Source organism: Lipophrys pholis (assembly GCF_963383615.2).
Source record: "Lipophrys pholis genome assembly, contig: SCAFFOLD_28, whole genome shotgun sequence".
In the NCBI taxonomy this organism is placed as follows: Eukaryota; Metazoa; Chordata; class Actinopteri; order Blenniiformes; family Blenniidae; genus Lipophrys; species Lipophrys pholis.
In genome coordinates this window covers 36,205-53,505 of record NW_028292088.1, presented here as the reverse complement: position 1 = coordinate 53,505, position 17,301 = coordinate 36,205, and the positions used below count along the sequence as shown (strand labels likewise).

Here is a 17,301-nt window from a genome sequence, read left to right as displayed (position 1 = left end):
TACTGCGTAAACAATCTTTTAAAGTTGAGTGTGTTGTAGATGTATGAATGTAGTTTAAATGTGTGTGTTGTGAGTGATGGCCTGTACCTGCTCTTATCACAGCAAGAAACAGGTTTCAACTTTAAAATGAAGCTCATGAACTCAGATTTGTAATTCCACTATATTTACTAAGTTCTTTGTAGTCTGTGTTGCTTTTATAATGTTGGAGAACAACAAATAGAAAGCAAAACATTTGATCAGAATGTATGTCTGCTCCAGTTATGTTTTATTAGTTGGAGGGGGATTTACAGTTTCCTTTGAAGTGATGGGTTCAGGTTTAATTCAAAAAGTGTGAATACTTTTCATGGTCACCATCTTGGGAATATACTGGAGGTTCTATCAGGACACATAGTCATGCATGTGACCCTGAACATCCTGCTGCTCCCCTCAGGCCCTGATATCAGTGAGTCCTGATGAAGAGACGTACGATGAAGAGGATGCTGCCTTCTGTCTGGAGATGCTGCTGCGTATTGTTCTGGAGAACCGGTACCAAGCCGCACTCTGACAACAACACCTCCGATTCTGCTGTCTGCAACACTGTGGAAACTGTGTGTGTGTGTGTGTGTGTGTGTGTGTGTGTGTGTGTGTGTGTGTGTGTGTGTGTGTGTGTGTGTGTGTGTGTGTGTGTGTGTGTGTGTGTGTGTGTGTGTGTGTGTGTGTGTGTGTGTGTGTGTGTGTGTGTGTGTGTGTGTGTGTGTGTGTGTGTGTGTAGCGACCGTGTGTCCTGTGTGTGGCAGACTGTGCGGGACCACCTCTGCCATCTCTGTGTTCACGCAAATGAGAGCTGCTTCCTGGTGGAGAGAGCCGTGGTGGGACTGCTGCGACTCGCCATCCGCCTGCTGCGACGAGAAGACATCAGCTCTCAGGTAACACACACACACAGACACACACACACTTTCTCTCAGGGGTCTTGTTCTCCAGAAAGAACCAGGTTCTAGTTCTGGTCCAGGGCCAGATTTAGCACCAGTTCTTTGTCTTTCCACCTTCAAAGCTCCGGCCTGTCAGGGGCTAAACTGGTGCTAAGCTGGCCCCACATCGTTGCTGGGCCAGAGCGGGGCCAGAGCGGGGCCAGAGCGGGGTCATCAGTTGAAGGCGGAGTTATTGCTACCGACGAGGCGGAAGAGACACTGGACTGGCTTTCTGAAATTTACAGCGAACATCACCAAACATAAAAACCAGCTATAGAGCGACGAGGAGACTCAATGTTTTCATCCGAGGTTCAGGTCAGACTAGATGGAGGGACCCGGACCAAAGCACTGGTACAGTCCGTCTCCTGGTTCCTGGAACCTGCGGCGCTACGTTGGTGGAACCAGTGACCCAATGACGTGGCTCTACTGGCTCCCTGACCATGGAAACACAACACCCTCATTTGGAGCTGCTCATTAAGAACAGAGCTAGAACCTGGTTCTGTTTGGTGGAAAAGCAGGCGTGCAGACACGACTCTGCACTGCAGACACCAGCCCTGTGAAGACCGATGTTTCATTAGAAGTGGTGAGGAGTCTGGTTTCTGCAGGGTTCAGATGAAGATCTCCTCTGTCCTCAGGTGCTCCTCTCCCTGCGCCTCCTCCTGATGATGAAGCCTCATGTCCTGTCCCGGGTCAGCAGGGAGGTGGCCTACGGCCTCCACGAGCTGCTGAAGACCAACGCGGCCAACATCCACTGCACGGACGACTGGTACACACTCTTCTCCCTGCTGGAGTGCATTGGAGCAGGACTCAAACCTCCAGCCTCCTTCAGGCTGGCATCCTCCTCCATCGACCACGACACAGGTCCTGTCCATCTCTGCACCCCTCAGTATGTCTGTAGCACCTCTCAGAGTGGAGTCCCTGTTTCCACATGAGAGTAAGAAGGTTCTGCATTATTTCATCAGCTTTAGCACCAATAAACTGCTGAGACCAAATCTTTTAAACAATCACACACATAGACAGCAAGATGGAAATAGTTTCACTGTCCTCACAAAGGAAACGACAAACATACTGAGTTTTTGTTTTAAAATGTCATGCTTGGTTATTTATATCTTCTCCTGAGCAAAGCCAACCTCTACTGTGCTGGAGATGTTCTAGTGTGTGATCAGCCTCTACTGTGCTGGAGATGTTCTAGTGTGTGATCAGCCTCTACTGTGCTGGAGATGTTCTAGTGTGTGATCAGCCTCTACTGTGCTGGAGATGTTCTAGTGTGTGATCAGCCTCTACTGTGCTGGAGATGTTCTAGTGTGTGATCAGCCTCTACTGTGCTGGAGATGTTCTAGTGTGTGATCAGCCTCTACTGTGCTGGAGATGTTCTAGTGTGTGATCAGCCTCTACTGTGCTGGAGATGTTCTAGTGTGTGATCAGCCTCTACTGTGCTGGAGATGTTCTAGTGTGTGATCAGCCTCTACTGTGCTGGAGATGTTCTAGTGTGTGATCAACCTCTACTGTGCTGGAGATGTTCTAGTGTGTGATCAGCCTCTACTGTGCTGGAGATGTTCTAGTGTGTGATCAACCTCTACTGTGCTGGAGATGTTCTAGTGTGTGATCAGCCTCTACTGTGCTGGAGATGTTCTAGTGTGTGATCAGCCTCTACTGTGCTGGAGATGTTCTAGTGTGTGATCAGCCTCTACTGTGCTGGAGATGTTCTAGTGTGTGATCAGCCTCTACTGTGCTGGAGATGTTCTAGTGTGTGATCAGCCTCTACTGTGCTGGAGATGTTCTAGTGTGTGATCAGCCTCTACTGTGCTGGAGATGTTCTAGTGTGTGATCAGCCTCTACTGTGCTGGAGATGTTCTAGTGTGTGATCAGCCTCTACTGTGCTGGAGATGTTCTAGTGTGTGATCAGCCTCTACTGTGCTGGAGATGTTCTAGTGTGTGATCAGCCTCTACTGTGCTGGAGATGTTCTAGTGTGTGATCAGCCTCTACTGTGCTGGAGATGTTCTAGTGTGTGATCAGCCTCTACTGTGCTGGAGATGTTCTAGTGTGTGATCAGCCTCTACTGTGCTGGAGATGTTCTAGTGTGTGATCAGCCTTTATTACACCTGGTTATTCCTCAGCACTTCAGCTTGTATTCCTTCAGTCTGCAGGCCCCTCAGTTCTCTAATGGGGCGGTGTGCTGGTCCTGGTGTGGCCCAACCAGCATGTGCTGATGGTGTGTGTGGTGTGTGTGTGGTATGTGGTGTGTGTGTGGTGTGTGTGCAGGAGCTCAGTCAGACAGCGAGCTGACCTCTCATCATCCCAGTGAGCTGAACCTGGACCGAGGATACACCTCCGACTCCGAGGTCTACACCGAGCACAGCAAGGCCAAGATCCCCCGATCCACCACCGAGCTGGACGTAGCAAGTAGTGGATGGCTCGTGGTCAGAGCACACACACACACACACACACACACACACACACACACACACACACACACACACACACACACACACACACACACACACACACACACACACACCTCCAAGTGCTTTAAAGTTTAGCCTGCAGTGAAGAGCAGGCTGCTGCTGTGTTCCAGGTGGGGAAGGATGACCTGGAGACGGGTAAGAGCCCGGCAGTGAAGGCCCAGCTAAACCACCCACTGGTGAACCAGTATAGTCTGACTCTGGGTCAGGACCTGGGCCAGCACGACACCAAGTCCCTCATCAAGTGTGTGGAGACGCTGTCCTTCATCGTCAGAGACGCAGCACACGTCACCCCGGACAACTTCGAGCTGTGTGTCCGAGCCATAAGGGTGTTTGTGGAGGCCAGCCTCAACGGAGGTGAGACACACACACACACACACACACACACACACACACACACACACACACACACACTTATTTCTTGGGTGAAGGGTACGGCCACATCACGGTTCTCCGGGGAGCCGATGTGGGTGAAGGATCAGGGACCCACAATGGTGACCTGTTTGTAGTGGGCATCGAACCGGTGATCTTCCGACCCTCCGTTGGCCTCTTTAACCTCTAGACAATCCTGTGCACTGATACAGTAGAGGGATGTGGACTTTTGGGCCTTTCTCGGATTTACTGGTTTTACTGGTGAATTCTTCTTTAAGGTTACCGGAACCATGACAAGAAGAAGAGCCACAAGTACGACCCATCCAAGTCTCGCACCAGGAAGAAGGCGGGGGGGCGGGAGAGGGACGGCGGCGGTAGCATGAGGCGAGGCGGCAGCAGAGCATCCAGCCAACGGCTGTCCCGCTCCCACAGTGACGATGAGGAGGACGAAGGCGTCCCGGCCAGCTACCACACGGTGTCATTACAGGTTAGTCAGGACGTAAGTACAACAGCCCTCTTTACCCTTCTGCCTTCATCCAACCCAGAGCCACAGAACATGGTGGAACGGCTCTGAGGCTGTTCCTCCTGGTTCCTCATCTGAGCCACAGAACATGGTGGAACGGCTCTGAGGCTGTTCCTCCTGGTTCCTCATCTGAGCCACAGAACATGGTGGAAGGCTCTGAGGCTGTTCCTCCTGGTTCCTCATCTGAGCCACAGAACATGGTGGAAGGCTCTGAGGCTGTTCCTCATCTAAACCACAGAACATGGTGGAACGGCTCTGAGGCTGTTCCTCATCTAAACCACAGAACATGGTGGAACGGCTCTGAGGCTGTTCCTCCTGGTTCCTCATCTGAGCCACAGAACATGGTGGAACGGCTCTGAGGCTGTTCCTCCTGGTTCCTCATCTGAGCCACAGAACATGGTGGAACGGCTCTGAGGCTGTTCCTCCAGGTTCCTCATCTGAGCCACAGAACATGGTGGAAGGCTCTGAGGCTGTTCCTTATCTAAACCACAGAACATGGTGGAACGGCTCTGAGGCTGTTCCTCCTGGTTCCTCATCTGAGCCACAGAACATGGTGGAACGGCTCTGAGGCTGTTCCTCCTGGTTCCTCATCTGAGCCACAGAACATGGTGGAACGGCTCTGAGGCTGTTCCTCCAGGTTCCTCATCTGAGCCACAGAACATGGTGGAAGGCTCTGAGGCTGTTCCTCATCTAAACCACAGAACATGGTGGAACGGCTCTGAGGCTGTTCCTCCTGGTTCCTCATCTAAACCACAGAACATGGTGGAACGGCTCTGAGGCTGTTCCTCCTGGTTCCTCATCTAAACCACAGAACATGGTGGAACGGCTCTGAGGCTGTTCCTCCTGGTTCCTCATCTAAACCACAGAACATGGTGGAACGGCTCTTGTTCCACCATGTTCCTATGGTTATGGTTTAGAGTAAGTTTGAGGTGGAAGAGTCACTACAGAGGAGCAGCAGAGTCACTACAGAGGAGCAGCAGAGTCACTACAGAGGAGCTGCAGAGTCACTACAGAGGAGCAGCAGAGTCACTACAGAGCACCTGTTTTTTTGTTGTTGTTTTTTGAAACTTTATTTTTATTTTATTTGTTCACAGGAATTAACCAGGTACAGAACCACAGTAAAGTCACACAGTTATGCATTTATACATCACAGTTATATTTCAATCATATATCACAGATAAAAGCTACTGAACAACAACAGTAACATGGGGGGGGGGGGAGGGAGGGGGGGGGGATCATGTGTATCACGAGTTACATCTGTATATTTCACAACATTGACAGGGAATAAAGCGTTCCAGGTTTAGGTTTAGTTGTGACCCCTCTGTGTGAGGAAGGTTTCCCATGGTGTCCCTCTTCAGCCTCAAACTGTAGGTTAGGGTTAGGGTTAGGGTTGTTCCATAAGCTGTATATTATTAACTATTACTATCCACTGACTAAGGGGGGGGGGGGGGGGGTTCCTTACTAAGCTGCCTTGTTATTGCCTTTTAGCTTTCAGCCATAAAAATCTGCTAAATGTATCTGACCTTTCTGGGTATTTCCAAATCTCTCTTTCCCAGGTAGAAAGTCATAAAGGTTCCCCACACAATGTGTTAGTGTATGATGGATGTCATCCCAAAAGGGTCTAATAGAATATAAGTGTCTGGTCTGCCATGTGGTTACCACATTCTCTCCAGCAGGTACATTGTGCATTGGGCAGGCTAGAGTTTTGTTTTGGAGTTATGAAAAGTTTTCCCATAAGAAATCTCTCCACCATCTTGAAGCTGAGGTTGAGATTTGAGTCCTGATCATATTCGTCCTTCCTCCTGACCAATGGAAATTCCCGATTCCTTCTCCCATTTTTCCCTCACATGATTTGTTGAGTGGCCTCTTAGTTCATTTACATATCCGTACAGTTCTCCAATAATCTTTATGAACAGTTTGGTTTTATCGGCCCTAATGAACATTTGTGTGATACCCGTCATATCTGTAGGTAAAGATCCCTGAATATTTTAGTTAAAATAATGTCTGAGTTGAAGGTACCTATAAAAATCCTGTCGGCTAAGATCATATTTCTCTGACATAGATTTAAAATCTGGGAATTCCAAATCATTGAGCAGAAGACATAATGTAGTACCTCCCTGTTGCTCCCACTGTTTGAATCCTCCGTCTTGAGTGGCCAGTCTAAATTCTGGGTGGTAAATAGGCCATATTAATACCCGGGTTTCGTTCTGCATATTAAGTTGTTTTACTAAGCTGGCCCTGCAGCTGATCCCATGCAGCTGATCCCCTGCAGCTGATCCCCTGCTGCTGATCTCCTGCAGCTGATCTCCTGCAGCTGATCTCCTGTAGCTGATCTCCTGCAGCTGATCCCCTGCTGCTGATCCCCTGTAGCTGATCCCCTGTAGCTGATCTCCTGTAGCTGATCCCCTGTAGCTGATCTCCTGCAGCTGATCCCCTGTAGCTGATCTCCTGCAGCTGATCCCCTGTAGCTGATCCCCTGCTGCTGATCCCCTGTAGCTGATCTCCTGCAGCTGATCCCCTGTAGCTGATCCCCTGCTGCTGATCCCCTGTAGCTGATCTCCTGCAGCTGATCCCCTGTAGCTGATCTCCTGCAGCTGATCTCCTGCAGCTGATCCCCTGCTGCTGATCCCCTGTAGCTGATCCCCTGTAGCTGATCTCCTGCAGCTGATCCCCTGCAGCTGATCTCCTGCAGCTGATCCCCTGCTGCTGATCCCCTGCAGCTGATCCCCTGCAGCTAGGGCTTCATGTACAAATGGTGCGGTCATATAAAAGTGTGGTAAACGTTGTTTGCCACGAAATGAGCATTGAAATGTGCAGTGCCTCACGCCAACTTCCTGTGTGGCGTACGCACGTTTCTAGAGCTGTTGACGCTTTGGCGACATCTAGAGGTGAAGCTGGAAATCCATCAAAGTGATGCACAATGATGGACTGGGCAACATAAAAGAGCAGTTTGCACCAACTTCTACTCAGACTAAGATTGAAGGTGTTTCCTGATTGGCTGCTACCAGATGACTGAACCCTGAACTTGGACCCTGACGAGCTCCCAGCAGTTTCTAAACTAAAACCAGTGGGTCAGACCAGGACCCTCAGTGGGTCAGACCAGGACCCTAGTGTGTCAGAGCAGGATCCGCTCAGCTGTTGGCTCCATGTTAATGCTGGTGTTTGTGGCCGTCAGCTCCTAGACCTGATGCACACCCTGCACACCCGCGCCGCCAGCATCTACAGCTCCTGGGCCGAGGAGCAGCGCCACCTGGAGGCCTCCGGCAGGAAGATCGAGGCTGACTCTCAGACTTTGTGGACGAGCTGCTGGTGTCCCCTGCTGCAAGGTAGACCCCCCCCCCCCCCCCCCAACATCACAGTCTATTACATCTCTGAACAGCCCCAATATAAACACAAACACACTTTGTGTGAGAAAAGAACTGATTACTTTTTAAATACAATTATGACATTTTGAAAGATGTTAAACTGTTTCATTCTCTATGTGAACAGATGGGCTGTGGTTAATGTGTGTTTCTATTGTGTCCAGGCATCGCCTGGCTCTGCTGTGACGCCCGGCGGCAGGTCCGCATGCAGGCCCTCACCTACCTGCAGAGGGCGCTGCTCGTCCACGACCTGCAGACACTGGACGCCACTGAGTGGGAGTCGTGCTTCAACAAGGTGCACAAATTACCACACTTAGTGGCACACCAAATTGCGTCGCATATGAAATGAAGTGTAATGTGTGCGTGTGTGTGACAGGTGCTCTTCCCGTTGCTGACCAAGCTGTTGGATAGCATCAGTCCAGCAGATGTTGGAGGTATGGAGGAGACCAGGATGAGAGCCTGCACACTGCTGTCAAAGGTTGGTCTGAGAACACACACACACACACACACACACACACAGACTTGTTGAATGCGATGTGGTCTATGTGGGGGTTGGTGCGGTACTAGCATAGTGCATTACTTCCACAGTGAACTTCCTCAGTGCAGTAGGAGAGTTCATAGACCTAAAAAAAGCATTTGATATAATAAATCATGATAATCTAATCAATAAACTGGAGCGTTATGGTATTAACGTTATTGATTTCTGAACTCTTCCTGAGTGAAAACATTAGTATTGTGTGGTTTTAAAATGAATAGGATCTTGTTTTCTTCACATTATTTGAGGTCTGAAAACACTGCATCTTTTTTGTTATTTTGACCAGTTCTCATTTTCTGCTCATAAATGCTCTAAAAGACATTTTTTCTTTTTTAGGAATTTGGGAGAAATTTTGTCAGTAGTTTATTGAATGAAACAAAAATGTTCATTTTACTCAAACACATACCTATAAGTAGTCAAATCAGAGAAACTGATCATTTTGCAGTGGTCTCTTAATTTTTTCTAGAGCTGTATTTATATATATATATATATATACTATATATATATATATCATACGAACTACTGTTAATACAGAAAAATAATTAAACATTACATTTTGGAGAAGGGATAGTACTTCTTCCTACCCCTTTTCACCAGATATCGGGTGGCAAAGCTGGGTTGGTAGAGCGGTCGTCTCCCAATCTGAAGGTTGCAGGTTCAATTCCCACCTCTGCCTTTTTACATGCCGAAGTGTCCTTGGGCAAGACACTGAACCCCAAACTGCCTGTGTGAATGTAGAGGGAGAGTGAGTCAGAGTGTGAATGTAGTGAGAGAGTGAGTGGTTGGTGGTGGTCAGAGGGTGAATGAGTGAGAGAGTGAGTGGTTGGTGGTGGTCAGAGGGTGAATGAGTGAGAGAGTGAGTGGTTGGTGGTGGTCAGAGGGTGAATGAGTGAGAGAGTGAGTGGTTGGTGGTGGTCAGAGGGTGAATGAGTGAGGGAGTGAGTGGTTGGTGGTGGTCAGAGGGTGAATGTAGTGAGAGAGTGAGTGGTTGGTGGTGGTCACAGGGTGAATGTAGTGAGAGAGTGAGTGGTTGGTGGTGGTCACAGGGTGAATGTAGTGAGAGAGTGAGTGGTTGGTGGTGGTCAGAGGGTGAATGAGTGAGAGAGTGAGTGGTTGGTGGTGGTCAGAGGGTGAATGTAGTGAGAGAGTGAGTGGTTGGTGGTGGTCACAGGGTGAATGAGTGAGAGAGTGAGTGGTTGGTGGTGGTCACAGGGTGAATGTAGTGAGAGAGTGAGTGGTTGGTGGTGGTCAGAGGGTGAATGAGTGAGAGAGTGAGTGGTTGGTGGTGGTCACAGGGTGAATGAGTGAGTGGTTGGTGGTGGTCAGAGGGTGAATGAGTGAGAGAGTGAGTGGTTGGTGGTGGTCAGAGGGTGAATGTAGTGAGAGAGTGAGTGGTTGGTGGTGGTCAGAGGGTGAATGTAGTGAGAGAGTGAGTGGTTGGTGGTGGTCAGAGGGTGAATGTAGTGAGAGTGAGTTGTTGGTGGTCACACGGTGAATGTAGTGAGAGTGAGTGGTTGGTGGTGGTCAGAGGGTGAATGAGTGAGAGAGTGAGTGGTTGGTGGTGGTCAGAGGGTGAATGTAGTGAGAGTGTGAGTGGTTGGTGGTGGTCAGAGGGTGAATGTAGTGAGAGAGTGAGTGGTTGGTGGTGGTCAGAGGGTGAATGTAGTGAGAGAGTGAGTGGTTGGTGGTGGTCACAGGGTGAATGTAGTGAGAGAGTGAGTGGTTGGTGGTGGTCAGAGGGTGAATGAGTGAGAGAGTGAGTGGTTGGTGGTGGTCAGAGGGTGAATGTAGTGAGAGAGTGAGTGGTTGGTGGTGGTCAGAGGGTGAATGTAGTGAGAGTGGTTGGAGGTGGTCAGAGGGTGAATGTAGTGAGAGAGTGGTTGGTGGTGGTCACAGGGTGAATGTAGTGAGAGAGTGGTTGGTGGTGGTCAGAGGGTGAATGAGTGAGTGTTTGGTGGTGGTCACAGGGTGAATGTAGTGAGAGTGAGCGGTTGGTGGTGGTCAGATGGTGAATGTAGTGAGAGTGAGTGGTTGGTGGTGGTCACAGGGTGAATGTAGTGAGAGTGGTTGGAGGTGGTCAGAGGGTGAATGTAGTGAGAGAGTGAGTGGTTGGTGGTGGTCAGAGGGTGAATGTAGTGAGAGAGTGAGTGGTTGGTGGTGGTCACAGGGTGAATGTAGTGAGAGAGTGAGTGGTTGGTGGTGGTCAGAGGGTGAATGAGTGAGAGAGTGAGTGGTTGGTGGTGGTCAGAGGGTGAATGTAGTGAGAGAGTGAGTGGTTGGTGGTGGTCAGAGGGTGAATGTAGTGAGAGTGGTTGGAGGTGGTCAGAGGGTGAATGTAGTGAGAGAGTGGTTGGTGGTGGTCACAGGGTGAATGTAGTGAGAGAGTGGTTGGTGGTGGTCAGAGGGTGAATGAGTGAGTGTTTGGTGGTGGTCACAGGGTGAATGTAGTGAGAGTGAGCGGTTGGTGGTGGTCAGATGGTGAATGTAGTGAGAGTGAGTGGTTGGTGGTGGTCACAGGGTGAATGTAGTGAGAGTGGTTGGAGGTGGTCAGAGGGTGAATGTAGTGAGAGAGTGGTTGGTGGTGGTCACAGGGTGAATGTAGTGAGAGAGTGGTTGGTGGTGGTCACAGGGTGAATGTAGTGAGAGAGTGGTTGGTGGTGGTCACAGGGTGAATGTAGTGAGAGAGTGGTTGGTGGTGGTCACAGGGTGAATGTAGTGAGAGAGTGGTTGGTGGTGGTCAGAGGGTGAATGTAGTGAGAGAGTGGTTGGTGGTGGTCACAGGGTGAATGTAGTGAGAGAGTGGTTGGTGGTGGTCACAGGGTGAATGTAGTGAGAGAGTGGTTGGTGGTGGTCACAGGGTGAATGTAGTGAGAGAGTGGTTGGTGGTGGTCACAGGGTGAATGTAGTGAGAGAGTGGTTGGTGGTGGTCACAGGGTGAATGTAGTGAGAGAGTGGTTGGTGGTGGTCAGAGGGTGAATGTAGTGAGAGAGTGGTTGGTGGTGGTCACAGGGTGAATGTAGTGAGAGAGTGGTTGGTGGTGGTCACAGGGTGAATGTAGTGAGAGAGTGGTTGGTGGTGGTCACAGGGTGAATGTAGTGAGAGAGTGGTTGGTGGTGGTCACAGGGTGAATGTAGTGAGAGAGTGGTTGGTGGTGGTCACAGGGTGAATGTAGTGAGAGAGTGGTTGGTGGTGGTCAGAGGGTGAATGTAGTGAGAGAGTGGTTGGTGGTGGTCACAGGGTGAATGTAGTGAGAGAGTGGTTGGTGGTGGTCACAGGGTGAATGTAGTGAGAGAGTGGTTGGTGGTGGTCACAGGGTGAATGTAGTGAGAGAGTGGTTGGTGGTGGTCAGAGGGTGAATGTAGTGAGAGAGTGGTTGGTGGTGGTCACAGGGTGAATGTAGTGAGAGAGTGGTTGGTGGTGGTCACAGGGTGAATGTAGTGAGAGAGTGGTTGGTGGTGGTCACAGGGTGAATGTAGTGAGAGAGTGGTTGGTGGTGGTCACAGGGTGAATGTAGTGAGAGAGTGAGTGGTTGGTGGTGGTCAGAGGGTGAATGAGTGAGAGAGTGAGTGGTTGGTGGTGGTCAGAGGGTGAATGTAGTGAGAGAGTGAGTGGTTGGTGGTGGTCAGAGGGTGAATGTAGTGAGAGTGGTTGGAGGTGGTCAGAGGGTGAATGTAGTGAGAGAGTGGTTGGTGGTGGTCACAGGGTGAATGTAGTGAGAGAGTGGTTGGTGGTGGTCAGAGGGTGAATGAGTGAGTGTTTGGTGGTGGTCACAGGGTGAATGTAGTGAGAGTGAGCGGTTGGTGGTGGTCAGATGGTGAATGTAGTGAGAGTGAGTGGTTGGTGGTGGTCACAGGGTGAATGTAGTGAGAGTGGTTGGAGGTGGTCAGAGGGTGAATGTAGTGAGAGAGTGGTTGGTGGTGGTCACAGGGTGAATGTAGTGAGAGAGTGGTTGGTGGTGGTCAGAGGGTGAATGTAGTGAGAGAGTGGTTGGTGGTGGTCACAGGGTGAATGTAGTGAGAGAGTGGTTGGTGGTGGTCACAGGGTGAATGTAGTGAGAGAGTGGTTGGTGGTGGTCACAGGGTGAATGTAGTGAGAGAGTGGTTGGTGGTGGTCACAGGGTGAATGTAGTGAGAGAGTGGTTGGTGGTGGTCAGAGGGTGAATGTAGTGAGAGAGTGGTTGGTGGTGGTCACAGGGTGAATGTAGTGAGAGAGTGGTTGGTGGTGGTCACAGGGTGAATGTAGTGAGAGAGTGGTTGGTGGTGGTCACAGGGTGAATGTAGTGAGAGAGTGGTTGGTGGTGGTCACAGGGTGAATGTAGTGAGAGAGTGGTTGGTGGTGGTCACAGGGTGAATGTAGTGAGAGACCACCACCGTCTCTGCTGTAATAACGTGAGAGATGAAGATGATGGTTGTAGGTGTCAGAAGATGAGCAGTCCCTCAGAATGTGTGGGAAACAGGCCCATCAGCATGAAGGAGTGAACGTCAGGTGGTCGAGCAGAGGAGAGCAGAGGAGAGCAGAGCAGAGGAGAGTAGAGGAGAGCTGAGGAGAGCAGAGGAGAGTAGAGGAGAGTAGAGGAGAGCAGAGGAGAGCAGAGGAAAGGAGAGCAGAGTGACTCCAGGCTGCTCTGTTTCCTTTCTCAGGTTTTCCTCCAGCATCTTTCTCCTCTGCTGTCGCTGCCCACATTTGCTGCCCTGTGGCTCACCATCCTGGACTTCATGGACAAGTACATGCATGCTGGGTCAAGCGACTTGCTGGTGAGTCACACACACACACACACACACACACACACACACACACACACACACACACACACACACACACACACACACACACACACACACATTACATGTTTTAACAGTGTGTGTGTGTGTGTGTGTGTGTGTGTGTGTGTGTGTGTGTGTGTGTGTGTGTGTGTGTGTGTGTAGCTGGAGGCCATCCCGGAGTCTCTGAAGAACATGCTGCTGGTGATGGACACTGCAGGAATCTTCCACAGCGCCGACTCCAGGACAGGATACTCCGACCTGTGGGAGATCACCTGGGAGCGAATTGTGTGCTTCCTGCCTCACCTGAGGGAGGAGCTGTTCAAGCAGACCGTCATATCGGGTACACACACACACACACACACACACTCAGAAGTCTGGCTCAGATTGTTCACGTGTCTCATGTGTCACCTATAGATCCTGCACCCAGTCCTCCAGCAGAACTGGCCGGCCGACCTCCTTCCCCTCCAGGGTCTCCTCCTTCTGTCCAGCCCCCCTCCCCCTGCCCCTCCCCCGTCCCAGCAGAGACTCCGCCAACCAGCAGGCCTGCAACTCCTGAGGAACCTCAGCCGGCCAGGATCAACGGTGAGAGCAGGAGGAGGGCAGTTCACCATCACCACATGTCACCACATTTCACCACTGACTGTCACCTTCATATGTCACCACATGTCACCATCGACTGTCACCACATGTCACCATCGACTGTCACCACATGTCACCACCGACTGTCACCACATCACCACTAACTGTCACCACATGTCACCACTGACTGTCACCTTCATATGTCACCACATGTCACCACCGACTGTCACCACATGTCACCACCGACTGTCACCACATCACCACTAACTGTCACCACATGTCACCATCGACCGTCACCACATGTCACCACTGACCATCACCACATGTCACCACATTTCACCACCGACTGTCACCACCGACTGTCACCACATGTCACCACCAACTGTCACCACATCACCACTAACTGTCACCACATGTCACCACCGACTGTCACCACATGTCACCACCAACTGTCACCACATCACCACTAACTGTCACCGACTGTCACCACATGTCACCACTGACTATCACCACATGTCACCACATCACCACTGACTGTCACCACACGTCACCACTGACCGTCACCACTGACTGTCACCACTGACCGTCCCATGTCACCACCGACCGTCACCACCAACCGTCACGTCACTACATCACCACTGAATATCACCACATGTCACCACCGACTATCACCACATGTCACCACATCACCACTGACTATCACCACATGTCACCACATCACCACTAACTGTCACCACATGTCACCACCGACCGTCACCACCAACTGTCACCACATGTCACCACTGACCGTCACCACTGACAGTCACCACATTTCACCACTGACTGTCACCACATTTCACCACTGACTGTCACCACATTTCACCACTGACTGTCAACACTGACCGTCACCACCGACTGTCACCACATTTCACCACCGACTGTCACCACATTTCACCACTGACTGTCAACACTGACCGTCACCACCAACCGTCACATGTCACCACATCACCACTGACTGTCACCACATGTCACCACCGACCATCACCACATGTCACCACATCACCACTGACTGTCACCACATGTCACCACTGACTATCACCACATGTCACCATCGACCATCACCACATGTCACCACATGTCACCACCGACTACCACCACATGTCACAACATCACCACTGACTGTCACCACATGTCACCACCGACCATCACCACATGTCACCACATCACCACTGACTGTCACCACATGTCACCATCGACCATCACCACATGTCACCACATGTCACCACTGACTATCACCACATGTCACCACATCACCACTGACTGTCACCACATGTCACCACCGACCATCACCACATGTCACCACATCACCACTGACTGTCACCACATGTCACCACCGACCATCACCACATGTCACCACATCACCACTGACTGTCACCACATGACCACTGACTGTCACCACCGACCATCACCACATGTCACCACATGTCACCACTGACTATCACCACACGTCACCACATTTCACCACTGACTGTCACCACATTTCACCACTGACTGTCACCACTGACCGTCACCACCAACTGTCACATGTCACCACATGTCACCACATGTCACCACTGACTATCACCACATGTCACCACTGACTGTCACCACATGTCACCACTGACTATCACCACATGTCACCACTAACTGTCACCACTGACCGTCACCACCGACCGTCCCATGTCACCACTGACCGTCACCACCAACTGTCACATGTCACCACGTCACCACCGACTGTCACCACATCACCACTAACTGTCACCACATGTCACCACCGACTGTCACCAGAAGTGAGTCAGTTCCTCTGACTGCCTGTAAAGGGCAGTACTGAGCACCGTGTCTGTTCTGACTGGAAGAACAAATCGGGAAATAAACTTAAATTATACATTCAATTCGAAAGTTAGTAATCCTAACCTATTTATACCAGGATGTAAGTGATCAAATAAACCAGACTAACCAGGTTAATCCAGATTTGACCAAGATAATCCAGACTAACCAGGTTAACCCAGGTTAATTAACGTCCTGCTGGGAGAAATTATGGATTAATAATCTGACTCTGACTCTTCTTTCTCTCCTTTGTAGGATCGGACTCTTCCCCCCCAGGACCTCTGACCACGTCTCCCACCCAGGGGGCGCCCTCCCCCCTCATCCTGCAGCCCCTGGCCTCCCCCCTCCAGGTTGGGGTCCCTCCTATGTCCCTGCCCATCATCCTCAACCCCGCCCTGATCGAGGCCACCTCCCCCGTGCCCCTGCTGTCCAGCCCCCGACCCACCAGCCCCTCTGACCAGGTCCAGTAGAAGCTCTCTGCGTCCAAACTCCCATCATGCTCTTTGTTCATCAGCGGCTTCACACTAGACCACCAGCTCCTGTCCAGTCTCCTTCTTGGTCCTCGGACCTTCTGGATCGACGGAGTGTGGAACCGTCTCCACTGACATCACATCAGAAATAAAAGAACAATTTGACCCAGACATTTTGTTCTTGGACCGTCATGAGCCACTCCGTAGATTTTCTTCCATCGTAAGATGTCAAAGTTAAAAACTGTAAAACATGAAGAGTCTGTAAGTTCAAGAGCTGCACAGTTTTCATCAGGAGGTGTGTGTGTGTGTGTGTGTGTGTGTGTGTGTGTGTGTGTGTGTGTGTGTGTGTGTGTGTGTGTGTGTGTGTGTGTGTGTGTGTGTGTGTGTGTGTGTGTGTGTGTGTGTGTGTGTGTGTGTGTGTGTGTGTGTGTGTCTCAGTGTAAAGTGGAGCAGTGGCATCTGTCCTCGAATATCTTATTTATTGTGTGTGTGTGTGTGTGTGTGTGTGTGTGTGTGTGTGTGTGTGTGTGTGTGTGTGTGTGTGTGTGTGTGTGTGTGTGTGTGTGTGTGTGTGTGTGTGTGTGTGTGTGTGTGTGTGTGTGTGTGTGTGTGTGTGTGTGTGTTTGTTTCATGGAGCTGTGTGTGTATTTCTTGTACAGATCTCTTCAGTGTTTTCAGGAGCTGATTGATGCTTGAACAGGAAGTGACATGAATATAACGTGTACATATTATATATAATAAATCTATAAATGAAAGCTAATGTACTTTTTACTATGTAATAAATCTGATGGGAACAAAGTTATGAGGAAGTTTTGTGTGTGTTCTTCAAAGAGCAGCTGTATCTCACACACACACACACACACACACACACACACACACACACACACACACACACACACACACACACAGTGTTCATTGTACTTGTGTGTACGTGTACTTGTGTGGAGCACCGAGGCTCTGTCGGGTCACCACCAACCTAACCCTAACCCACCACCCTAACCCTAACCCTAACCCACCAACCTAACCCTAACCCACCAACCTAACCCTAACCCTAGCCCACCAACCTAACCCTAACCCACCAACCTAACCCTAACCCTAGCCCTAACCCACCAACCTAACCCTAACCCACCAACCTAAACCTAACCCTAACCCACCAACCTAACCCTAAACCTAACCCTAACCCACCAACCTAACCCTAACCCTAACCCACCAACCTAACCCTAACCCTAACCAACCAACCTAACCCTAACCCACCAACCTAACCCTAACCCTAACCCTAACCCTAACCCACCAACCTAACCCTAACCCTAACCCACCCCTGGAGGCAGAGTGCGTCCTTTCACACAGACACTCGGGACCAGTCATCTGGATGATGAGTGTTGTCACCACACTGCCCAGGAGCCGCGACTGTCTTGGTTATTGACCGTCTCCTCGGATCAGAA

The 17,301-nt window shown here is 50.5% G+C and overlaps 1 protein-coding gene across 3 annotated transcripts in view; it reads left to right on the top strand.

Annotated features, from left to right (window-relative positions):
• The window catches only part of gbf1 (golgi brefeldin A resistant guanine nucleotide exchange factor 1), a 142,566-nt gene extending 125,915 nt beyond the window's left edge, over positions 1-16,651 (top strand). For 2 of the 3 annotated variants that reach the window (XM_080493904.1, XM_080493902.1), the window contains 13 exons: positions 431-525; positions 752-905; positions 1,583-1,808; positions 3,211-3,368; positions 3,524-3,767; positions 4,061-4,281; positions 7,481-7,631; positions 7,832-7,962; positions 8,044-8,145; positions 12,843-12,956; positions 13,128-13,305; positions 13,380-13,547; positions 15,645-16,651. In XM_080493904.1, the coding sequence (XP_080350030.1) occupies positions 431-525; positions 752-905; positions 1,583-1,808; positions 3,211-3,368; positions 3,524-3,767; positions 4,061-4,281; positions 7,481-7,631; positions 7,832-7,962; positions 8,044-8,145; positions 12,843-12,956; positions 13,128-13,305; positions 13,380-13,547; positions 15,645-15,859 (2,157 nt within the window). In that variant the 3' untranslated portion in view covers positions 15,860-16,651. The remainder of the gene's footprint in view (positions 1-430; positions 526-751; positions 906-1,582; positions 1,809-3,210; positions 3,369-3,523; positions 3,768-4,060; positions 4,282-7,480; positions 7,632-7,831; positions 7,963-8,043; positions 8,146-12,842; positions 12,957-13,127; positions 13,306-13,379; positions 13,548-15,644) is intronic. The other variant, XM_080493903.1, reaches the window with a different exon arrangement.
• Positions 16,652-17,301: the final 650 nt, after the last annotated feature.